At 38.1% G+C, this 25,698-nt stretch overlaps 2 protein-coding genes across 2 annotated transcripts; both read right to left on the bottom strand.

Annotated features, from left to right (window-relative positions):
* Positions 1 to 3,098: 3,098 nt before the first annotated feature.
* LOC124171377 lies at positions 3,099 to 9,296 on the bottom strand. Its single transcript, XM_046550550.1, has 6 exons — positions 9,159 to 9,296; positions 7,139 to 7,336; positions 6,772 to 7,030; positions 4,828 to 4,955; positions 4,464 to 4,702; positions 3,099 to 4,095 (listed from the first exon to the last, which is right to left on the bottom strand). The coding sequence occupies exons 3-6, from the start codon at positions 6,938 to 6,940 to the stop codon at positions 3,717 to 3,719; spliced, it is 915 nt and encodes a 304-aa protein (XP_046406506.1). The 5' UTR covers positions 6,941 to 7,030; positions 7,139 to 7,336; positions 9,159 to 9,296; the 3' UTR covers positions 3,099 to 3,716.
* A 1,004-nt stretch (positions 9,297 to 10,300) lies between these two features.
* On the bottom strand, positions 10,301 to 24,832 carry LOC124171376. The gene is made up of 15 exons (XM_046550549.1): positions 24,590 to 24,832; positions 24,297 to 24,516; positions 23,963 to 24,225; positions 23,814 to 23,887; positions 23,543 to 23,727; positions 22,876 to 23,199; positions 21,957 to 22,125; positions 21,747 to 21,885; positions 21,528 to 21,673; positions 21,022 to 21,343; positions 18,178 to 18,656; positions 17,878 to 18,083; positions 13,888 to 14,117; positions 10,577 to 11,750; positions 10,301 to 10,453 (listed from the first exon to the last, which is right to left on the bottom strand). The coding sequence occupies exons 1-14, from the start codon at positions 24,737 to 24,739 to the stop codon at positions 10,596 to 10,598; spliced, it is 4,062 nt and encodes a 1,353-aa protein (XP_046406505.1). The 5' UTR covers positions 24,740 to 24,832; the 3' UTR covers positions 10,301 to 10,453; positions 10,577 to 10,595.
* Positions 24,833 to 25,698: the final 866 nt, after the last annotated feature.

Genomic DNA, 25,698 nt, shown 5'->3' with positions numbered 1-25,698 from the left:
AAATTAGGTATAATGCTAACTTTGTACTCTCAGGAGGGATGTAAATCTCATGTAGCTTTTTATAGAAGTTAGCACAAGTGTTTTAAGCATGATGATATGATATTTATAATAAATATTTCCATGAGAAAATTTCTAATAAATAACATTTTGTAATTGATACTTTTGATAAGAAATTTTCTTATAAGAAAAATTCTTATAAGAAATTTTCTTATAAGAAAAATGCCCAATTTCTGATAAGAAATTTTCTTATAAGAAGAATTCTGATAAGAAATTTTCTTATAAGAAAAATGCCCAATTTCTGATAGGAAATTTTCTTATAAGAAATTTCCAATAGGGAGGTGGAATGTGGTGAGCACCCGTGAGAAATTACTATGCTTAGTGAAACCTTGCCGAGTTCATTGGCTTAAATTCAGGATTCCGACGGGAAGAGAATGAAAAAATGCTGAAGTATAATGCTAATCAATAAAACTGGCAATACACTTTATTCTGGCAAGTTCTTACTCTGGTTTGAATTTGCCGAGCATCATTGGATCAGCCAACACACTTGGAATTCAAACTGGATGAACTCACTTCCTTCCTGGCTGCGTAATTGAAAAACTCTCTGCTTTCGTTCGTAAAAGAAGAGGAAGATTATGGTGCAGCAGCGTAGGAACTCTGTAATGACTTTGAAGTAGATAATCGAATAAATGGTTTATTGAATATTAATTTCATTGAGCGTAGATTTTGGCAAAACAGACTGTTGGGTCCGAAAGCCTTTGCAGCTCTCCACTTAGCGACCCAACCTAGTCATTCATCAACAGTTAATTAGGAGTTGGTAAATTTTGTTGAATGCCCTTCATCAAAATAATTTGGGTCTAAATATTTTTTTACTAAACGGCAATTTGTTAAACCTTCAATATTCAATCCTCACAAAATAAGCATTAAAACTAATTCCTTCAAAAATCCTTCAACTCGATTCAGTCTTAAATTACCCAGGACTCACTATGTGTTTGAGAAACATACACTGTTGGTGTTCATATAAATTTCAATGAAGTAATTTCATAGAATAGGGGGAAATGGGAAAGGTAATTTGAGAAGAAGGAATGCAGTGTGCAGTCTAAGTGTATGTATCACATTTTCCCTCTTCAATATATGCTTCTCCTCAACTATGGTCGAAAATGCTGTAGAGTGGATGCATGGATCTCTAACAACTCGAGTTATAATTATTACCCAAATCTCACTGCTTGTGCAGTGGTGCAAGTCATCATGCCATCCAACTTCTTGCATTTCATGAATTTCAGAATGTTATTATACTGACCCTGCTGAAATAACAAATGCCTTCAACACTGCTTTCTTACAAACAAGGGTTCAAAATAACACTATATCTGCCTTACCTTGTCACTCTAATGTCACATAATGCACTAAGTCTTTCTAGTTGAGACCATGTGATAAAACTGAACTACTGTAGCATTTAGCAACCATATGGGGAAAAAATCTACTGATATAGATGACTTGTATGGGCAAGAAATCTATCAGAGTGGAGACATAATTATTAATCCTTTGTTAAATCTGATTAATCAGTCCATAGCCGAAGGTGTTTATCCTGATACTCTTAAGGTCACCAAGGTTGTTCCAGTGTACAAAAACAAAGGAGATAGAATTGAACTACGTAACTATAGGCCTATTTCTATTATCCCTCAATTCGGAAAATTATTAGAATATTTTTTCTGTAGAAGGCTTGTTGAATACCTGGAAAAAAAATAACCTACTATCAGCCAATCAATTTGGCTACAGGAAGGGAAGGTCAACTGAACAGGCGTTATTCAATTCAGTTGACCACATTATACACCATATATACGAGAAATGTAAAGTTATGGGTATCTATTGAGACCTTAGTAAAGCATTTGACATGATAAATCATGAAATACTACTCTCTAAATGTCAACTGTTTGGTATATGAGGAGTTGCATTAAACTGGCTGAGATCATATTTAGCAGGGCGATATCAGAAGGTGGCCTTTAAGCGAGACGGAGATGCATATCTATCTTCCTCAAAGGAAGTCATAAAAGGTGTGCCTCAAGGATCTGTCTTAGGCTCTATTCTGTTTCTAATTTTTATTAATGACCACACCTTTGAACCTTGTATCAACTGTTGAAAAAAATTGTGTGATTTTTGCCTATGATGTAAGCGTAGTAACTCTTGGTAAAACTGTGAATGATTTAATTGTTTCTAGTGAACAGGTAGGTACTTCAAAAAATGTTAAATTGGTGCAGTGGCAATGATCTAGTGATAACCTGTCAAAAAACGCAAGCTGTAATGTTTTCAGCTGAGAGCAACAGACATGTGAACCACTCCCAGCTTTTTATAAATAATGGCTTCAATGTGGTGGAAGAGTTAAAATTCCTATTAACTCATGCGGATCAGCATCTGAAGTGGGATACACATGTCACAAAATTGTCCAAAAAGTTGAACTCAGTGTTTTATCTTGTATCTGTTTTGAAGCATACTGTCTGCCTAAATGTGCTCAGAACTCTGTATTACAGTATCTTCTATTCCCAGATCTCTTATGGTGTCATACTCTGGGAAAATTCCTCTAGAGCAAAGAGTATATTCTTAATTCAAAAAAAGTTAATTAGGTCCATGTGTAATGAGTCTTATCGGAAACCTCTTTTTCAGAGACTGGGAATTCTAACTTTTCAATCTGTGTATATTTATAATGCTGTGCTGTATATTACGAAACACCGCACTGATTTTAAAACAAATAAATTTTATCATTCGTATAAGACAAGAAGTTGTGATGATGTGCATGTTTTAATGTCAACCCTAAGTGCAACTTTGAAAGGGCCCCATGCAATGTGTGTAAAGTTGTATAATAATTTGCCACTAAATATTAAAAAGGAAAAAATATTTTTGGTGTTCAAAAAACAAGTTAACTCCTATCTTCTTGATAAATGTTATATGTATTTAGACACTTGCCTACTGAATCATGAAAATATTTTAGCAGATTCGGGAATTATCATTAACGCATTTCCTTTGCTCCACCTTGAATGTGATGAATAGGTGCCAAGTACATATTCACTGATATGAGGGAGCCAAACATGAGGGTAATAGAAAAAAAATTAATGTTCAGAAAAATTTATTAAGGATTAAAGCTAATCAACACATCTCACAAATCCAAATTTTTTAAAGAGAAGAATTATTTAAGTCCACATTAACCTTTAAAGAAACATAAAAGAGGTGTTACTAATTGTCTGGAAATCCTGAAAAAAATCAAACCATGTAACTTGTCGGGCAAACCAAATGCATCAGGAAATATGCGCTCCTTGAGATTGTATAGAAATGTATCATGCATGGAAGAGGTAATTTTGAAAATGTTGTCATCAACTACTTCCAGAAACATTGCATCGAAACAAATTAGAAAAAAAACAGAGAATTGATCAAATGTTGCTTGAAGTACCTTAGAAAGGATTCATCTATTAACTTCTTGAAAATTGGATCATGAGAAATATTAACACCAGAGAATTTTTCAATATTTGCTATTAAATAGCTTACTCACAAATAATTCATCAATTAACTTCTAATAAACTGCATTGTGACTAATCCTACCATAACATTTATCAAAATATGGCATAGAATGGTTTGTGAACCTAAGAATGAAGTTTGCCTTTCATGACTACTCTACGTGTCAATGTCATCAGTAACTGTCCACTTTTTACATTGATATATCATGGAGAAAGTTAAGATGGTTCAAACACTTCCTTTGCAAATGAAACTATATATCTTTCAAAGTATTCTTCGCAGACTTGTGCCACTAGTTCTGCAGGTACAAAAGCAATTGGAGTCTCTTGGTCTTCATCGGGAAATTTCATTTTTTCTGCCCCTGGTTGTTCAGCAGTGGAAATTTGCTTGTAGTAGGGAGGTTCATACCGTAGTCTATGTTGTGACTTAAAGGCATTTTTTGGTGTTCTGTTTACCTCATCTTCTCCCGGAGGCTCATAATCCTCCGAATTTGCAATGCTTTCACAGCTGCAATGGTCATCTATTTTGCTTTCAGATTTGCCTTCTTCGGAGATTTTTTCACAAGTTTTTAAAAACCATGAGCCATTTAGTAGCTTCCTAAAATAGAAATATAAAGAGGGGTAGAAGTAATGGCAATTTTCAGGTTTTCACAGTTTCATCAAAGAAAGATCTGAAAGGGCTATGAATTCTGCAGAATTAAACATTATCAGCTAGCAAAAGAGTTTTGATATAAATTCAAATTGCCAAGCAGATAAAGGAACATGAAAATAGCAGTGGTCAGAGCAATGTCTCGGAAGGACAAGGCCCATGTTTTGATTCCTGGTCCAGGGAAAAATATCCCATGGCAATGAACATGAACTAAAAAGAATTTTGATCCTAGGTGAGCTATTAACGAGAATGTATTAAAACATTAGTCATTCAGAGAAAAATGTGTGAAAGGGGTTTCAATAGATCGTATAACATACCATTGGAGGCCTTCAAAAACATCTCCGATGCATCTTCTAATAGATGTGGAGTTTGCATTAAAAAAACGTCGGTCCTGTAATGTGTAGTCACGCCTAAGGTTTGCATTCCTCCCAAACCTGCTGGGCTGTAATTCACCTGTACACATGTGTGTAGGTGCTTCTTTATTAAATAAAGCCAGTCTCTCTGAACACAATCCAAACGTAAAAGCCAGGGGTTTGTGGTACAATTGTCTTTTCTCCTGAAATAAATTTAATTAATTATGCTCTCTAATAGTTATTATCTGACACTCTTCAATCCCAATTCCATCTGTGCTTTACATAGCTGCATTTGTTGGAAAATATATTAAGCAACAAGTGAACTCACCTCAAAATTCTCTGTGTCATTGCTCTCCTCTCTTTGGTCTCCTGTCATGCATACAGGTGAGTACATTACATCGCAGTTTAACAAATAGCAGTCGACCAGAAGGTCTGAACTATCATCATTAGTAGGCCCTGTAAAGATGGATATTTCAATGGGAACATTTTTAAACACATTCACCGGAAGTTTATACTCCCGCACCTGAATGCTTGGAGTAGAATATTTTTGGCATACCTCTGAGACAAACTTCTTGACTGTGCAACAGTGTGCCCCCTTGCATTCCATTTTCTAGAGAATCCCGGCTGATCCGAGTGCTAGCTACCCAAAATTAATGTTAAATTACATGCCATGGCAAGCAATATCAGTAAAGTCACCATTAGTTAGATCAGGATAATGAGCTCAATGGAAAGAAGATGGTCTAAATGGCATTTAAAGTCTTCAACAATGTTTTAAAGTGGACAATCAAGAGTATAATGTACTTAAATCTAAAACTATACATGCCATCAGTAATTGCATAAAAAATTAGCTCAATTTGGTGTACTTAATGGTAATATCAAGTGAGTGATATTTAAGACAAAAATAGTCTTCAAAATTGGGAGACAGAGTTGTACGATAGATACATAGCAGCTGATTCTGTCAGAATGAATTTCTCAGCTCTCTATGTGAATACCAAGTGGTATGGGAACCTAAATTATCAAATACATATGAGGTCTAATACACTAAAGAATTAACACCATATTTTGTAACACCATATCATAATGTACTCCTTAGCATGAGGAGGTCCTACAGGCAGAGCATATCAACAGAAAAAGGAGCATATTGAAGTGGACAACACTGTTGCCAGAAAATTGTAATATTTTATGTAAATAAGCTATAGAATTCGTTAACATTTTCAATGAAAACAGTTCCTTCAGTCCCACCAATATAAATAGCATTTTGACGTAAGAATATATGTATGCCTTTTTTGCATAGGTGAATAGAGAGTAATTTCCATTAAGGACCTCAGAGTTTATTTCACAGATTAAACCCTCAAGCGTGACTTTAAATGCCCGTGGTCCTTCTCTCTGTGTGTGCGACGCACCATCTGCGTCCTCTGAATGATATGCCTCAAGCGAATGCGGCACACCAAAGGCATCTGAATGTTTCATTCGGTATTCCTATCTCTAGCTCTGCTCCTATTGATATGGATAATTTAAATATAAGCTTGAAATGTATTTTAGTTGAAAACTTATTAGAAACTCCATTTTTCTCAATGTTATGTGCGGGGAAAGGTTCTCGTTGCTCACCAACTTTCATTATAATTTTACTTTATAGAAAGGGGAAGGAAGGAGTAAAAAAGATCCTTAAGACTTTAAAATTTTGCTAATTGGTGAATATGTGAATCTTAGTGAAAACAATCAAAGCAGGAGAGTTTTTATAACGTAAAGGACGGCTCTCGGAATGCGATTCGGAATGTGCTCCATCAATGAGATGGCATGTTGTTCCATAAAACCCACAAACTGAAAAATTTACGGATGAAAGGAGAGAGTGTGTAGTGAATGAGAAAAAATGGAGAGAGAAATGATACAGATGTTTCAACTGCCCAGGAACCTGTATAGAGCGACACCACAGACATGTCAACTCCTAATCTAACCTGAAGGGAGCAGGCATAAGTAAATGACTCTGAAACTTTTAAGTGCATATTAATAATTATCAAGTTCACACAATGCTTTATGGAACATACTGTTTTGGAATTTTTTCCGGAGAGCGATTACGATGCTAAAAATATTTTACTTAATGTCTGCACAAAATCTGCAGTGCCTCCTAATCCAAGCACCCTGTGCGATTTAAATAACTACGATTAAAGCACACTATAGGAACAGAGTAGTCAGGATGCATATGCTGGGTCGCACACGCTTGAGAGGTTAAAGGAGTGCTATGTTAACGCATTTTAAAAGAGTGTTGACCTACCTTGGTTTGAGTAAGTGAGCAAATGTTCCACATGTCTTGGAGTATGCTTAATTCCCTGGGATGTTGTGGAGCTTGGGCAAAGTTTGCTCTTGGATATAGAGAGGAGAAGTGGCAAAACCTGTTGTGGGGATACAGAGCCTGTGTCTGGTGTTATACTGACATCCACCATCACGTCTAAAGTGGATGGACAAGTCAAAGAATTCCACTTGAAGGTAATAGGTACATCACTCTTGTTTACTATAAAGATCAGTCTTGAGGCCTGAAAAATGAGCGTCATTTTATGATAATGGGGAAAAGAAATCTGTTTATTGTAAATCACACTCAAGAGAAATCCTTGGAGGAGTTAACAGTGAACCAGAGTGCACACCTTTGATGTCCTTGGTATCAGTGGAGTCACTACAATTCTCTCATCAGATAACCAGAAAGGAAACTCTGGCTTTGAAGCTAAGGACAAACTGGGTATGTCCACTTGACTAATGTGACAGTATTGTTTCCTTTCATGCACCCCTCGTCCCTCCACTTGTACATTGATATCCTTTGAGCCATATTTAATTTTCAGGGTGCCCTGTAGGAAAACAAATGTGACGTAAGTGCTCTTATTGAAGGATTTTCTTCTTTGCTTCTTATAAAATTGATCTGTCTTCCAAGTCAGAACAGTTACTGGAATACCATGATTTCACACATGGTATTACATATAGTACAACGTTGTAATACCACCATATAGCCTCTGTAATAAAATGGTATTTTATTCATAAAATGACATCAATTGTCTTCCGAAGTTTATACAAATTGTAATGACTTTTTGAAAGGACAAAGCCTTCACAAATCTTTCTGTTCTGCTGAGTGAAATTTTTGCTTGTCTCCCATCTGGTGAGTAACTCCATCTTCATTGACATCAGGTGGGACATGCCTTCTAGGCAGGGCAGAGCCCCAGGCGAATTTCAGGGGGTGGCAAAATTTGAAAAATTTATTTTAAAAGTTATTTAATTTTTCTAATGAAATTTTTAATAGTTATTATTAATTTTTAAATTAATAAAAACAGTAGTATTAACAAAACTTCTCAATGGCAAACATGGATAGTGTAATTTCAACTACCACATAAAAAAGTAGCCTACGGATGTATGCATTATATTTTAGAGGTGGGGAAGGGGGAGAGAAGAGGGATTAGGGCAGGGGCAGAACACTGATCTTTGACCTCCCCCTGACCAAACTCCTGGTTCCGGCCATGATTGATATCCCAGGAAGAAGTTCTAAGAAAAGTAGGAGAGGGGAGAAGCCTCATGAAACCCTTGATAAGAAGGTGGAACAGCCATATAGGCCACATGAGGACAGATATGGCCTGATGAAGACAGTTGTTGAGGGAAAATTGGACGGCAAGAATGGAAAAGGAAGACCTTGAGCAAAATACATGGAACAGATAAAGAGGGATGTGAAGGAGAAGAAATACGTAGGTTTGAAAGGATTAGCTTATAGGAGAATGGAGTGGAGAGCTGCGTCAAACCAATCTTTGGATTGTTGACTAGTGATGATGAAAATTAGGGTAAATGCATTGTAATATCCATATTCTACGGTAAAAGGTTTTACTTTGCATTCATGGAAAATTGAGCTACAAATATTGGGTAAGACAATAACAAAATAATTTGAATCATAAGCTAAGTAAAGTTGATGCTTTGAGGTGTTACTCTATGGACTTTATTCATATCGGACGAAAATTAAACTATGTTTTTCCACATAAAAGTTGTTATGTGGAAAAACGTAGTTTGATTTTCATGTGGTCAAATCAAAGCAAAAATGTGAAGCTCTTTAGGGGCAGCTCGTCCAATTGTTACATTTTAACCTTTGGACACAAACGTTAAATTCAAGTCTGTACCTGATATAGCTACTTTCACTTAAATCTTTTTCATTCTATCATTATATGAAAAGACTAAATCCACTTCCTTTGCCCCGCTAATGTACCAAGGCTATTAAAACAATTGTCACGGAGGGTAAGTCAGATCTAGTAAATGAGACAAGAGGCTATGATTTTGATTTATGGATTGAAATTTAATTTGCCAATGGGTCATTTTGTGTAGGAACTTAATGTGATACTAATCCAAAGGGCTCGGTGGTTTTCTGAAACAATGGTGAACTAACTCACCAGAATGAAATCCCAAAAGAATACATCCGTTCAGCACTCTGGGAAAGCACCAGGTCTACATTTATATGCCCACTGTTGAAAATACTGTTAGACATAGAAGTCCAATAGAGGAGTAGTTAAATAATTTTGAATGAGATCCTGAGATCCTTCTTATCTTTGGCATTCAATCTGCTAAATCAAGGTTTTTAAAATAACTGAATATGTATGTATCCATAAAATGAAACGAATTTCAAAATAACATCCAAAGTACCTGGTTGCATGAATACTTCTCAGCTACGGACACATCTGCCAGGGTTATCCTATTGGCATACACTGTAGGATGAACACCAAAGTTCTCCTGCTCTTTATCATATGCACAGACGGTTAGCTGGAGTTTAAAGGAGTTAATCACAGGTGGATGGTCTCCTTATTTCCCATCAGCTGAGTGTTCCTAGGGTTTGGATTGCTCTCCCTATTTTGTCCAACAGAGGGGAACTGGGCAAGCAAACTACGTCTCTGAATTACTATGCCTGACGCACACTGGGGACCTTCTTGTTCATTTTCCTTTGCTAGGTCATCTATAATATGCTCCATCACCCTTTGTTTTTTTTGGGGTAACAGTGGTGTTATCCTTAACCTTTGAGCTCTGAAATTCAGTGAGTTGGCACAAATTGAATTTGCTTGCTGTTTTCATGTCTGGGCAGAAAGAACCTCTCATCACCATTCCATCAAAAATCATTTGTTCATTTTTGTCCTCTTTATAGGAATCCTCATCAGATTCTGCTGTGCTAGTCTGATTAGACTGCCTTAGACTGTCTAGTGGAAACTCTGAGCTCTTTTCATATTTCGCCCATATGGTTTCCAAAATGGAATCTGTAAGTACCATAGGACCTGACACCTTTCCATATATTTCAGTTTCACTTTCATATGATTCACTGTCATTTCCTAGGGGTATGCAATGTTTTGGTTTACTTGGTGACTTGTAGCCTTGCCTTTTGCGCTTTTCCTTCAAATTCTTGGAAGGAGATTTTTCTTGTTTCACTTGTCCATTCATTAAACTGATTCTTTTCAATTCTTCTTCGTCTTGAATTTTGGAGGCTGCCGACCTTCCCTTTTTCTTAGTTGACTTCGTGCTGTTTTTTCTTGACTCTTTAGTTTCACTCATTCGATATTCGACACATCAGCATCCCAAGGGAGCTTTGCACCACCAGTATCTGCATAACTGCATGAACATAATGTGTCACAAGCTTAATATGAATTCAAGAATATTCCATATCATGAGATAATTGACGCTCGTATTTTATCCCAAAACATGGTGAAGTGGCACTTGACTGACTTCACTTGACGAACTACCACAGCTGTTGATGGCAAATCTATTCTTACCTCATATGGCTCAGCATTTTTTGGCTGGAATTGAATGATGACAAGGTAAATTGATTTTGGGAAAATGAGTCCAATTGGGTTTATACACTTGAAGATCCTTTTCAGGTCTTTCTCAATGTTGTCTTCAATTCCGGTGATTATTAGAGACGTCTGGTCATCATGTGGGTTGTAAATCCATGTGACCTGAAAAATATTTCAAATTTACTATTCAGAACCATTGATTTTCCAATGTCAATGATTGGATTCGAGCCAAATATGTATAAATCCATAAAAATGAAATGCATTTCAAAATAACATCCAAAGTACCTGGTTGCACGATGACTTTTCAGTCAAGGATAGGATAAACACCAAAGTTCTCCTGCTCTTTATCATATGCACAGACGGTGAGCTGGAGTTTAAAGGAGTTAATCAGAGGTGGATCTATTTCTGTTTTTGGTTTTCTCTTTGGCTCTTGCTTGGAGTAGCATGACTGATAATTCGCAGTGTCTGAGCCAGAATCAGAATTAGATGAGCTTTTCTTAGTTGATGACTTCCTTGGAACTCTCATGTTCCCAACGGAGAGGCTGTGTATAATTTGAGGCGTTTGGATGTCCCATTGATGTATTTCTGGCTCTGGGGCAGAATGCCGCCTCTTCTTGTATATTTTGTCTGCTAAGGGCAGCCCACTTGCCCCCCTTGAACTTGTGGGAGGAAGAGACTTTGATTTTGGTATCTCCTCTTCCGATGACGAATGCAAAATTGCTGAGTGCACAATATTCATCACCCCTTGAGCCTTGATCTCCCTTGAGTCGAGCCTCAACTCATTACCCTGAGCATTAATTGGCTTGTGAGGATGCTTTGAGATTGAGGGGTTTGCAGGATGCTTTGCATCGTCTTCACTGCTATCGGAAGTGCTATGATAAGAGTGCAATGCGCTCGTGATGAATTTTGGGGCAAATTGGCTCAGTATATTTTTTCTTGAAGGCCAAGAAGGAATACTTGGCTTTGAGGCTTTGATGAAGTTACCTCTACCATCTTCACTCAATGACGAAGTTGACTCATCTCCTGAGGTGGAGTCCAAAATAAACTCAGGTCCCCAGAGAGTATGCAGAAGTATTTCACTTGTTTCTCTGCAAGTTTCGTCATTAGAGCTCTCACCCCTCCCAAATGAATTCTTTGAAGCACATGCCTCATTTGTAGCACAATGGAAGACCATGGCGTCTTCTTGTTGGTGGTGAAGTGGATCTGTGCCTTTGTACAAAGTTCTGCAGTCTTCTGCTTGGTTGCGGGTTTCAAATTCATCAGAGGACATGTTATATTGTGGGCCTGTTGACATCAAAGCTGGTTGCTCTGATTCAAATTGGATATTTGACAGTATGTCTTGTTTTTGGTGAACAGTTATGTCCTCTTGTGACATTGCAAAATTTATTAAGAACTGGAAGCTAAAGTTCCCTTCCAGCTCATGATGTACTTCAACAGAAATAATTTCTGATTTGGCAGGCTGAAAAGGATCAAAGAAGCATTTTATTACTTCAAATGTAGTGGTTACAATGTGCAATGTAATATATTTTCACAAAATGTTAAACATTAATTGAACGCTAACATTTTCATGGAATATGTGATTCTTTGTTCAGGTTATCATATTACTAGAACAAATGTACTTGTACCTCTTATGTAATTTGTATGAAATTCAAATACATAATTTAATCATTGACATGAAACTCATGTCTCTTGGATACTCTGACGCATTTTTCAGCAATCACATGTTTGCAAAGCTATAAGTCATCAATAACAAATACCATGCTGGAAACTAAGGATGAGTCGGTTATTAAATTTTTTTGGTTCCCGATGCCAGTCCGGATCTCCCCAATCAGTTCTACCTTCTCGTTACTCGGTTCCAAGGACGAACTCTTATTATCTAATTAATGGCAATTTTAAATGAACAACCACACGGAGTGAATGAAAATAATTTCAATATAGATGAAAATTAGCAAGAAAGCTTCGTAAAAAAAGTTAAGATTGTCTCCATCATTTTATTCGCCAAGTAGAAAAGTTTAAATACCACGTTGTTAAAGAATGCTAAAGATGGACCAATATGTCGCATTACATCGGGTAGCCTCTGGTTCTATCCCCAGGTTTTGATTCTATAAATTCAACATTTTCACCCTATTTATTCTTTTGTGGTAGAAGTATTGCCTAGTTTGCCTTTTGCATTGTATTGCCTTTTGTGGTAGAAGGAGGACAGGTGTTTGCGGAAAACAGTAGTGGTCTGTGGGCATACCCAGTTGGGGGGGGAGGGGCAACTGTCCCCTCCCTACAAGCAAAAATAAATTTATGTCGTATGTCGAAGAATTACACTAAATGTACATGATTCATTCGTAAGACCACTTTCAGACCAAACAATTTTCCGCCGGCATCGCCGATGGGTGCCGTGCCGTCAACGGTGCGATTCGATTCGTTTGACATAGGGTGTATTCAGGGGGAGCTCCGTCACTGAGCGGTTGGTGAGCGAACCACCGCTCTCCTCCTGAATGTGACCACTCACCACCCGATCTCTAGTGAGCAGCCGCCATATTTGTGAGCGTCCTCCTGGGTGTGATCAAGCGCTCACCGAGTAGGAGTTCGAAATAGTGTCGGAAGAACTGTCGAGTCGATCAGCCATCTTAGAAATACTTTGTTACGTATCGTACGCTGGATGACTTATGCGTAATGTAGGCACATGAAATGCGATTGGTAGAAGGCCTTTTGTTATGTATTTACTTACTAAATTAGGAAGCCAAAAGTAGTTTCGACTCGTTTGACATAGCTATTGTAAGTTGAGAGAATGGCACCGAGCTGTGGACAACGGCAGGGGAAAAGTCATTTGAAATTGACTGCGGCAACGGGCATGTTACCCACAATGTTGGCATGACCAAATTACGGAACAAACCAATCATGTTTATCACAAAAGTAAATCAGCTTTACCGGCAATGCACACCTTTTTGTGGGCTGAGAGAATTGAAATATGTATGTACTTGCTTCATAAAATAGTAAATGGTGAACGCAGAAGCCTCAACTTAACCAGTGAAGAGAGATAGATATGCGCACATTGTATGTAAATACCAATCATTCGTAATGAAAGGAAGAGATTTATCACATGTGGACACCAAGCAGAGAAGTATGGTTCTTTTAAAAAGTGATGCTGAAAGTATGCCTACAATATTGGCCAGTACTGCCAGAGATCTAAAGTGTAAGATTTTTGGAGAATCAGGGGCAGAAACGAATGCATATGGAGACCAAGAAAAGTCGAATTGTCGGATAGCTGTCTCAGTGTAGTGTCAAGCTGTCTCATTCACCCTGACGATTACAATTTTTGATCCTGCATGAAGCCATTCAAATCTCAGAAAATTCCATTTTCAGCATTTCGTGCATGTTGCTCATATCCCAGGTGTTCTGAAGGCCTTAAAATTTGACGCCTCTGAGATAATCTGTCATATGCTGTTGAACAGCCACAATACTCCTACAATAGCACTGGGAATGTAAAAACATGAAAAACTAAACTTTTTTCATCTTCTGTCACTTGGGTTTTTTCCGTTGAAACCTTGTGATGAGATATTCACTGCTACAGGATGTTGATGGGACAACTAAAATTTGCTTACCATTATGGTTCCTTTCTCAGGCAGAATTCGTATCACGGATAGCAAAGGGCATTCCTCAGATGAAGATGGTGTTCCATGTGCAGGGGAGTCTAATGTTTTCTGTTCTCTTCTCGGGCAACATTGAATAGTTCTTAGAAATGAGCTATCATTCAAGTTCAGAGCTTCATTTTGTTGGTGCTGAATAAGAGCAATTAGATGCTTAAGACCATCATTGGATCTAGAGGATTCATCTGAAAATAGAGCATATTATAATAGGTCACAAGCAAATTCAATAAAGGAGGGAATGGCCTTGGCATACCAGGTACCTGCTGCTAATGCAAACAGTTGAATATTGAGTGCACCAGTGTTGTCCAAGCAAAACTAAATGTGCCCTGTGATATGCATAATTGAAGCGTTGAAATGGGAAATGTAAGTAAGTCACCAAATGTGAATTTTACATAAGACGAAGGAAAGAGGTTTGCCAACAATGTGAAGCTTATATTATTGTACAAATTTCGTCAATCGTAGCAAACTGATTTAATGTATCAGTTGACTTTCTACCTTATCCATGTCATTGGCATGTGCACCTTGAGCATGTACTACCTTCTCCATGAACAAACGAAATTTGGATTTTTTGTGACCTTTCCCATGTGAACCCTTCAATTAACTACTTTTGGCTACGGCACCATTGCTGTGCCATGATATGAGCATGAAATGGCAGAGGATTACCTAAGATACCACATTTTGCAACATCGAGGTTTGTGTGCAGAATGTGAGGTGTCACGAATGCAAAGTTCTCCAAATGTTTTCAGGGAGTGATGCAACAATATTTATGGGTGCCGATGAGCCTGCAAGTTTTTAATACATCAATAACATCAAAATTAGGATTAAACCGATAAATGACACACAGAATATTACCACATAACTATCCAAAGTCCACCAAATTTACAAGAGCGATGACATTGTCACTTGCACACTCCATGGGACTGTTGGGCATGCAGGATTCCTAAGCCTCTTTGAGTTTCAGCTTGTCCGCCTAACTTTCCTTTGTCTTTGCGCAAACAATTTGGAATCACATTTAGTACAGCAACAGACTTATAAGTCCGGCATGGTATTTCGTATAGCACACTGGGTAGATTTCAACAGGTAAAATGATAGATAACAGATGAGAAGAATTGTGCTAGAAGTACACAATAATTATTTTCCTTTTTTTAGTTTTTGATAACACCCATTGATGATATGGATAAACATTGCTCTTTGCTTCATTTAAATCATTGATTTTCAATTTGAAATAATTTTTTCCTTTGAAAATGATTATTGAGCTTTGCCATTTTTCAGACTGCAGTGCAATCAATTTTTGGCAATTTCCACGCATGAACATGCATTTTATGCTCTGTGTTAATTTAATTATAATCTGTTCACATCATGTTCATGGGTGAGCTTTCACGAGACCCCGGACTCTCTCAGAGGGCTTTGCTGATGGGGGAGGGGTGGTACCGAGAGAGAGAGAGAGAGAGCAGGAGCAAGCATAGCATTGCCAAACGTAGATAGCCACCAGAGTTTGTCACTGAAAACATGTGAGTCGTGGGTGTCCACAGCAGTGACGTAGCCAGGAATTTTATTTTGGGGGGTCCGAAACCAGGGGGGACCATGGGGGGCGTTCGGACTCCCTGGTCCCTCCCCCTGGCCATACCACTGCGCCACAGATATTTTGGGCCAGGCGCTGAGACACCATCATTTGGAATTATCATTTATCATTTGGTAGAACTGGAGAAAAATATGCATATGGAACAAGTAAAAAAAGATGTGAAAGAGAAAAAATGCGTAGCTGTGAAAAGATTAGCTGATAGGAAAATTGAGTGGAGAGCTGTGTCAAACCGTTCTTAGGATTTTTGAGCAATGATTTGAAAGTTGAACTCATACCTTGTACCTATTTCCATTTGAATTCCCTTACATTTAGAAACTGCATTCATAGCCATAATACAAGGAGTTAACAACATATTCATCTACCATATCAGAGATTGTCAAAATCACTTAATAGTCATGAGACTGTGGGTATCTAAGTATTTAACACACTTCCTTCACACGCAAAGGAGTGCATGCCACTGAATGTGTAAAAGAATAAAATTTATTTGTGGTTGGTTATACATCCCTTTTATAATCTTTCAGAGTTTATAAAATGCAAAGATGTTGCATCTATGTAATAAGGGTATAGCATGCATAGTGTTCGATTATTATTCAAATTAACTTCTTCATTAGCTTTTTCCACTGCTAATTTGATACGATGACTTGAGGATGTGACCATAAAATTTTTTATTATTATTATTAAAACACCTTAATTCATGCCAACATTTTATTCCCTCTGACCTCACTATTCATTACTCGAGCATTGAAGGTGATGATATGAGGTTTTTCACACATGAAATGACTAAATGATCTGTAGAATTCTTGTTTTTCCATGAACACTCTGTTTGTATACGTGGTACTCCTCTCAACTTTGCTCTTGTTCCCTTTATAAATAGCTATGGCCTCTGGATGATTTTTGGCATTTGTGCCCCACATCTCCTTGTTTGCTACTTTTGAGAGAGCAATGAGAGTTATTAATTCTCCAAACTAAGACAAGGTGCAAGAGCAGTGTCACTTGCAGAAACTTCTTTCATATAATGATGCAACGCTTTTCTTTGGCCCATAATGTCCAGTTATGTACCTCACGTAAAACTTTATTTTGGCACCTATAGCACTTGTTGAGTCATTTTAAAGGAATTTAAAAATCTCATGCACATAATCATTCTGATAAGTAATTTTTGGTCTTCAAAGCATAGGTTGTTGCTGACAGTTTGAGTCTTACTTGAGTGCTGGACTAAAAATCCTTCCAGAGATATGGAATGAACTTATTATTTACATCATCCATACCATACATCCAAAGCTTATTTCTCAACCAATTACAGAGAGCTTTACGTAGAAGTTAGCATGTATGATTTAATCAACAGCTTATATTTTTAACTATCAAATAGGAAAAATACAGTAACTAAGAAAGAATTCCACGCTGCAGACACTTCAGCCAGTTTGATAGTGTGATGGTGTTTTATGTACATTCCGAACTAGGTCAAGAAATCACAGTAAGCTTGTTTCTAAGCAGTTGTTCAGTGGAAATGGTGGAAGAGTTTGTGACCATTTAATTGCAGAAGTTTTCTATACCAATTTCTCAGTGCACATGTGAAATGTGATGTGAATAATGTAAAATGACAACAACAAATAAGGGCGACAACACGTATTGCAAAACTCATTTCCAAAACTTTTTATGGTAAATTGCCCCATGGAAATCAGTGAAATCATCCATCATCATCTGAGGGAAGCGGTTATCATCAGCCCAAATGATAATGGCAGAAGTAGCCATCAAAACAAGAGCAACAGAAAGAAATAGGGACACAATGGTAACCTTTGAGAGCATCATATCCTGGGAGGTTACATTTTTAATGTAACTAAATCATAAATATATGTATTATGAGGGTAGTACTTACACATTCATATTGCAACAAAGTACATATTGAAATGTGGATGCAGGTTGAAATCAGCATTAAGTTATCAAATTGACTGGGTGGAGCAGTTTGTAAACCTCTCCTAAAATAGGGTTCACCTTCTTTTTTGTGTCTGAAATGGGTTGTTAACATTCTCCAATGGACTGCACGCTACAGAACTCAAGAGAAAGAGGAAATGCCACTTCACATAATGCTGGAATAGGGAGATCAACTGGCATGGTCCAAACTGACCGTATCATGAAGTACACAGTAGTGTACCAAATAAATGATTTTAATTCTTCCTGGTGAATAGTATCCAGGAATCTTTCTCGGGGTCTAAACGTCGGCCAATCAACTGAATTAACCTGGTGTGCATCCCGAGAAGAATTCCTGAGAAGTGTACCTAGTTGAAAAATCAACTGAATAAAAAACCCATGGACTTATTCTGAGTCATACTAATTACATTTTATGTGGCTGTAACATCATGGCTCACCACTGATTTCCGGTGCAACTTTCAATGAAGGTGGCATCTCTATGTCTCCATGCTGAATTTGCACATCCCATGAAATGGGTAAATGTGATAAATTTTGCAACTTCATCCTGTAGTAAATGGGAGGTGAGCCAAGAGGTTGTCCAGGGAACCTCATGTTGATGTTTTTCACGTTGCCATCTGGATTTGATTGGAGGTCCTCATTGAATCTGGACAGAAGAAAGACAAAAGAAACACCAAATCCATTGAAACATGTTATTGCATTTTATGCAGGCAATATCAGATCCTCAGTCTCACACTTGCCTGTCAAGGTCCAAGCTTTTCCACAAGAGGAACGGATTGAAGAATTCATCATTTTTTGAAGCCAGTATGTCCACTATTTTGACCTTGGGCCATGCCCCCTTGCAGGTGATAGTCCCTAATATTTTTGATAGTGGAGTACTTTCCTCCTCATTGGTGGACATGTCATTATCCAATATTTGCTTTACCTCCATGATCAAACTATATGTTTCAGGGCACATTTTTGTATTAAATACCACACAAGTGTAATTTACTGACTGATAAGGCTCAAGTGTTCCCTGAGATGGAGAAATCTCATAGTTGGACTGATCAATGAGGAGGGAGTGATCCATGCAGCTTTCAAGGGACCCGTTTGTGCTACATTCAAGCTGAAGGAGCAGACGATATGGTATCCTAGCATCAGTGTCATTGGTCAGCCTGAATGAACCCACTGCAGGATGAGTCGCTATGAAATCATCAATGAGGATACAAGATGGTTCCATCTGGAAAAGAATAGCAGATTTTACTACATTAGATATCAACCACTGAGGAGTAATATTCCCAAAGAGAAACTCAGGGATGTAAGCTGGAATCACATGATATAAATTCAGGTATGCAATCAAGGACTCAACCAATATTTAAGTAATTTGGGCTCTTTCCATACCAGAATCTACCTTGGATGATTCAAACACTGAGTGATGTAGATGCTCTGCATTAGTCAATTGTCACTCAATAAAGCGGACCACACCACCTAGGCGGCAGTCTCGTATATACCGGGCATGTGAGCTAGTCGTTGTCTTCATCCTTCCCTGGGACAACAACATTGGCAACGAGAATGCCTAATTTAATGGAGCGATTTGTTGCTGGGGAGGATAGTTGGGAGTCGTATGAATGTATAGGTTGTTGCAGTATGTCATAGTGCATATCATATAGAGGGAGATGATGAGGAAAAGAAGAAGGCGATACTTCTTTCCTCAATCGGGAAGGAGACTTATGAAGTGTTACGCAATCTTTGTGAGCCAAAGAGGCCTAGTGACTTGCGTTTGGAGGAAATAACAGAAAAGTTACGTAGATACTTTTCTCCCAAAAGGTCGGTGATTGACAAGTGACACAAGTTCATGAAATGTGTGCAAACAGAGAGAGAGGGAATTTGCTGCCAGATTAAGGAAGGAATCCCGCCACTGCGATTATGGAATATTTTGGGACCAAGTCCTGTGAGACCACTTGGTTTGGGGCCTCAAAGATAGTAATATTGTACACTGGGAGTTAGTGCCAATATTTGTGAACCACGTGACTTGAGAATCTCTCTTATTATGGCATTTTGTAGAAACATCCCAACAAAGCATTTAATGCATTCAAATGATAGTGAAATGGATAACTTTCTCAGTAACTTTGGTAACATCATGACTGCACTTGGGCATTATTTTGTCTCCTGTAATCCAAATAAGGTTACATATATATTTTGGTGCTATAGTTTGATTCACATGTTAAATTACTTTGACTGACCCAGTGGGAAAAAGTCAGTTCAAAAGATATGCAAAGAATATTCTCTTGCATAGCATATTTAGTGCAAAGGCTTCATGAGCGACGAAAGAATCAACAAACGGCACACTATCCGAGTTCAAAGTACATGCTCCTGAAGTAGTGCACTGGATGTTCATTGGATATTTATCTGCCACCACCCTTAGCCAGATCGTGCTGTAAGACAGTTCAAAGTTACTCCATAGGATATGCATCGTGCACCAGCCATGGCTAGATCCTACAGCGAGAAGGTTTAAAGTTTCTTCTTAGGATGTGGACCATGGTGGTGGACCTTCATCCAGCGTGGTACTTTGGATGTTAATTGAATATGCAAACTTGGGAGAGGTATTTTGCAAGCTGTTTTAAGCATTACCCAAAACACTGCAACTGACGAAAAATTTCAACTGGGTCCTGCTACGTTGTGAAAGACTGTAAATAGGAAGAACTAATGTACTCATTGATCCAACATGATCAGTAGCCAGCTTGGTCTTTTCTACTCTGCTTCTGTGGGGCTCATCTCAGCTCATGACTCTAAGCACCATGAGTTAAGGCTAAACACGACGGGCACATAGTGCAAATTTCGCCAAGAGATGAAACTACCATCGGGAGAACCTCAGCACTGTTGAATAGCAACTACATCCCACATTTCCCAAAATCAACTATCCACCCTCATTCCACCCCTCTAACATTTACCTCCCCTTCGTAGCCCCCCCAACAAGCCTCAGGCAACCCAGATAATTGCTCGCTCATGTTTATTGTTAGGAAGACCATAAATCCTTCGAAGTAAAATATCAAGTTACATGAGAAAAATAGAAACGTGTTTCACCCCTCCCCCATTCTTGCCAACGAACCTTTTTCAGCCAACCTTCTTCAAAGACTCCCAGTTTCTCTGCCATGTAAAAAAACAAAAAAATGAGACACCTATTGGGCCCAAAAGTGCCTAACCATGACTTTTGGCAAATGATGAGTGATCTTCACTGGATTGAAATATTCACAAAATTCAAAAGAAAATGACACCGAGCACAGTGTATTTTTGACATTTTTAAGCATTTTCAGTAGTTCCCTCGTGAAAATATAAGAATGGAAGTGGAATGGATAGAGATCGGGGTTCAATAGCCAGAGAAAATTTCACTCAAGTCGAGTAAACGTTTCAAGTTACCTGAGAACAATGGGAAGTGATTTCTTTTGAATAGCTCCCTGTCATTGCATTGAAATTTAGATTTCTCATTCTAATTCATTATACATAATATAGCTACATATCCATTTGGATAGACATACACATGTATGTGCTTTGTGATACCAATGAGGTGGAACTTGCTCACTGATTTGTATGAAAAAATTCCTTACCTGTGGGAATGTGTTCCTGCAGAGGATTTCAGCATATATTGTGTACTCTTTCTGATAGCTTTCAAAATCATCATCAATGGAGTGGTGAGCTGGTGAAAAGTCAGTATTTTCCTCCTCATAATATCCATTCCCTTTTTCCATTATTTTCCTTAGAGCCGGGCTTCTTATTACTTTTGCAGTTATCGTTACTAACTCATAATTGTAACCACAGACCCGGGGGCAGTACTCCCATTTCTGAATGACATTGTCATGCGGAGCTATAATAAATTTTTTCTGGCCCACATTGAGCACAGATGGCCGTGCACTTGTTGAGCAAGAAAGCCTGTGAAAGAGAAGAAATGCCTGAGGTGACAACTCAAACGTGCATTCTTCAGCCTCAGATTTTTTTAAATCGCCCAATTTCACAAGAGTGGATGTAAGAAAGATGCCAATGCTGAGTAAACAACTTATTAGGGGAATGGCTGAAACACTTTAGCCACTGACTAAATGACTTTCTTTGTACTTACTCGATCCATAAGGGGGAATCGTTCCTCACTGTGAAATGAGTTGCCTCCATACAACCCACCATGGCAGGAGCAAAATTTATTGTGTCTCCGACATCACCAAAAAATACATTTATGGTGCTAATCACTGCAATCAGGTTCACTTGTGTCTGGAATGACATTGGTAAAGGCTAGTACTGCATTGCAATAGGTGATTTATAAAGTGCATTAAGTAGCAGTTACCTTATCAATCACAATCCCATTTAATGCAACATTCCAACGTTCCATGTAGGTCACATGAAGGAATCTTGGTGTGTGATGTACGCCTATGTATCTAAATTGGTTGTTGACGAGTCCTTGCTTGGGCTTCACGGTGAACTCCCTGAAAAAAGACATCACTTTAACCATCATCTCTGGGTTCAAGCAAAAATAAAACTCATTTCATTCACTTACCCTGTTTTTGGAGCAATAATTTCATAGTTTACTAGGTGGCATGACTTGGTTTGAATGAATAAGCTGGAAAAATTATCCTGCATGCGGCCCTTGATAGGGAATACTAATGTAGAAGGATCGGCTATACATTCCATTTGTGGTAGGCAGTTCCTGTTGTGCACATACTGGCCTGTTGAAAATACACACACGGTGATATGAGAATGGGAATAGAGTTTTGAGGTAATGATTCTACAAAAACTAACGGTGTTGTGATAACAAATAGGTTGAATCGAATGTGGGGTAAAAGTGAAGTCATTAATGTGTTACCTACCTACATTAATTAGGTTTAGAAATCAAAAATTGATTAATTCAATGGAAAGTACAAAATATCTTCTAGATACCTTGAGTATGTCTGCAATGTCTTGGATGTCTTAAACATCTACTATATTTTTAGAAAATATCTTCAATGTCTTGAATATTTAAATTATCAACTAGATATCTACAAATGTCTTCTTGGAGTGGAGACACATATTGAATATTTCCACTGAAATTAGCCGATAACTGCTAGCTTTGAGGTGAAAATTGAATGGTTTTGAAAATTAAATGTTGGACGGCTAGATAAAGTCATTGTACGCACGTGCACCGAAGAAGCAAAGGCAAATGTTTATTGAAGCGATTCAAAGTTAGGATAGCTTTTTTTTTTAATATCCATTGCATGTCTAGAATACTGAGTAGATTTTTGAATATGATTTTCTAAAAAATATCTTCTCACGATATCTTGTAGATATCAGAAAACACACTCTGATATCTACAAATTGTCTAGAAGACATTACAGTCTGAGATTTTGAAGATAGTAGCCGAGGACGTTCTAGATATTTTGTAGACATCTAGTAGATGTTTTGTGCCACGTGAGTCAGTATTTGGGTGGGTTTGTCCATACCTATGAAGGTCATTTCAAAGTTCAGTGGTGTGAGTGACTCTAACCACTCTGAATTTGAAAATATTTGACATTCCCTCCATGGTTCGGAGCAGGATGGAAGTGAATGTTTTGGCTTATGCCAGAAAAGCCATCCATCGATTGTTGCAGACACAGCCATATCACCATCAAGTTCCAGTTGAGGACCAACTTCTTCATAGCTATTGAATGCGGTAATTTTTTGCAGCTTTCCATAATCAGCAATATTTTTGATTACCTTGAATTTGAAGGTCTCTTTAGGATATAGGTAACAAGCCCTTGGGCTGATGCTGAATAATCGCCGAGCATCTGAAATATGTTGAATACCTCATTAGTTCAGGAATACAAAGGTTTACGACACTGAAAAATGACATGAGCTCACTACACAATGGAGAAAGACTTGAATTGTACAGCATTGCTGACGATGGAAAATTTTCAATGGATGTTCATAGTTTTATCGCCTCATCATTCATCTGATGAGGACTTACAGAGTAAATCGTAATGATGGTAAAGGATATCACCCATGTAAAGCAATGGGGTCCCTGTGTGTTAAACATCAGCAGATGGGATCTAATGTGTGGTCTTGTGACACAAAATGGGTATTAAATAGGATGGTCATCTTTATCACATGAATAACATTGAATAATGGTACCTTCCGACCACATTAGGGTGAAGGAGTCGTCTGTTTTGTTCGTGACTAGGATACTGGTGCATTTTTCCTCTGGCGGCATGACAACTGCGAAGTCAGGTTTCACATCCACTATCTCCTCCCAATCGCGGTAGATGTACGTTTCCAATGAGGTCCTACTCTTTGATTTATCAGGTAACCCAGGGTACCTTCAGGAAAGATACATTATTAGGCCTTTGTATGATTTCAGGTAATATTTTTCGACACTTTTTGTGCGACAAGAAGTTTAAGTCACCTTATGATATTTGGAGCACATTTGGTATAATCGGAGGCCGCACAAACGCCAATGAGGTGGAATACGATGGGATCCTGTGGGAATTGAAATTATGCACGCATAAATAAAATGATCAACGTGACTTGCATTCTCGCAACACTACATTTTACCTGGTATTTAACCAAACAGAAGACGTCTTTTTCAACCGTACCCTCGAATGGCGGGTAAAATTGTATTTTGATTACGATCGTTTCACCCCCTTGAATAATGCTCCTTGCAGGGTGAAGTCGAAAGATCGAGTTGCCATCGTCTATGTCGAAATACATTTCGGCTGGTGCGGAGGAGCAGTTATGTAACTCCACTTGGCTCTCGGTTACTGTGCCCATGATTGCTAGCATCCGAACATCCCGAGTCGATTGGACGATAAATGGTCCTGAAATTGTGAGTGTAATTATGAACGTAATTCTTGGAGGAAAAAACAGCTTTGTTTTACGAGTTTCTCACCAATGCTGCGTCCGTGGAGGCGGATTTTGGCGACTGGCAACTTCTGGCTGTAGACGTATAAATAGTCCACATAGGTCTCAAACGGTTTCAGAGGTGTAAATTCCACTTCAATGTCCGCTTCTTCGTTTGGTTTGAGCGAGAATTTATTATGTGCAACCATGAAAACATATCGTGGGACTCGTGCTCGTTTGCGCCTCCTTATTTTATAAGTCCGATGTTCCTGTGGAAAGAAAATATTTTTAATAGCAATGAAAAGGCTGTGAAATGCTACATCTTAAGTAAAATTGAATTACCTTCGATTCGTTCACAATGGAGAAAAAAGCGATTTCGCGGCTGCCCATTTCAATGGTGCCGAAGTCAACATCCTTGGATCGTGTAATATCTTGTGTCCACGATGAACGTTCCAGTTTTCCATCCGAATTAATATCCATATTATCAGTCATATTACTCCAAGTTTTCGCCAATATTACAGAGTCAGGTAGAGCGGCACGATAATGCGTGCGACCTGGCTCATCGTCGCAGCAAAATGGCGACGAGACACCGGGTTAATCGGCGAAATGCAGATACAACAATGTAATGATCGAGAGAACGTTAGCATTGATAATCTCGTTCTATTTGTAATAGGAAATGAATGTGCAAACATTTTAAATTCCAGTATATACTAATGAAAATTAAGGTATCGCTATCCACTTTTAAAACATTTGCAAAAACGCGCGCAAACGTTTTGCGCGGGAAATTTCCCGCGCTAGTTGACGCCATCTCTATTTATTATAATTACTTTATTATGGACATTTTCTGAGGAAGTGAAAATCCATTTATTTTTCATGTCAGACACAATTGAGAAACATTTTCAGGTTACATATGGAAAAATAGCGCATTTCCTTGTCAAGTGCCGTTGTGCCCTACGGCCTTCCAAAGATGGCGAAGTCACCCTTAGCATAGATGTAGTAAAACTGCTCACAATCAGGGCCTATAAATATTTTGCCTATTTAAAAATAATCATAGGCTAGTAAAATTTTGAATAAATACTGAATAAATCCGATAAACTAATAAAAACGCGAATAAGCAATGCAAAAATCGGGTTAAAACAAACAGTGTGATGGCCTTCCATGAGGTACCTATATCTCGTTCCTTCATGTAAACGTGAGAAACCTAACCTTAGAATACAAAATTCATTAAAAACTCTGCAAGTTTGAGGACGAGGCAATCTTCAGGCATAACCGTCTTTTATGTCGGTAAACCTGAAAACTTATCATCGGAATGGAAAATTTATTAAACACTCTGGATATTGGAGGAAAGGATTGAGGTAAGCCCAGAGGTTATCCATCCTCTCATATCCACAGTTTTCAATAAATTTCCCTTTCTAAGGATATGTTTTCATGAGAACCCGACAGACTGAGGT

Source organism: Ischnura elegans, chromosome X (assembly GCF_921293095.1).
Source record: "Ischnura elegans chromosome X, ioIscEleg1.1, whole genome shotgun sequence".
In the NCBI taxonomy this organism is placed as follows: domain Eukaryota; kingdom Metazoa; phylum Arthropoda; class Insecta; order Odonata; family Coenagrionidae; genus Ischnura; species Ischnura elegans.
The sequence above is the reverse complement of the archived record's forward strand: the minus strand, read 5'-3'. Positions and strand labels throughout refer to the sequence as shown.

Excerpts from the sequence above, each read along its gene's own strand:
- LOC124171376 (XM_046550549.1), bottom strand. The coding sequence starts at position 24,739 with ATGACTGATAATATGGATATTAATTCGGATGGAAAACTGGAACGTTCA. Across the intron at positions 21,886-21,956 it reads ATTATTGCTCCAAAAACAGG|GGAGTTCACCGTGAAGCCCA; the intron begins GTAAGTGAATGA and ends GTCTTTTTTCAG. Across the intron at positions 18,084-18,177 it reads AAAAGCTTGGACCTTGACAG|ATTCAATGAGGACCTCCAAT; the intron begins GCAAGTGTGAGA and ends TCTTCTGTCCAG.
- LOC124171377 (XM_046550550.1), bottom strand. The coding sequence starts at position 6,940 with ATGGTGGATGTCAGTATAACACCAGACACAGGCTCTGTATCCCCACAA. Across the intron at positions 4,956-6,771 it reads GCTCACTTACTCAAACCAAG|GGCCTACTAATGATGATAGT; the intron begins GTAGGTCAACAC and ends CCATCTTTACAG. Across the intron at positions 4,096-4,463 it reads GTTTTTGAAGGCCTCCAATG|GAAGCTACTAAATGGCTCAT; the intron begins GTATGTTATACG and ends TTTCTATTTTAG.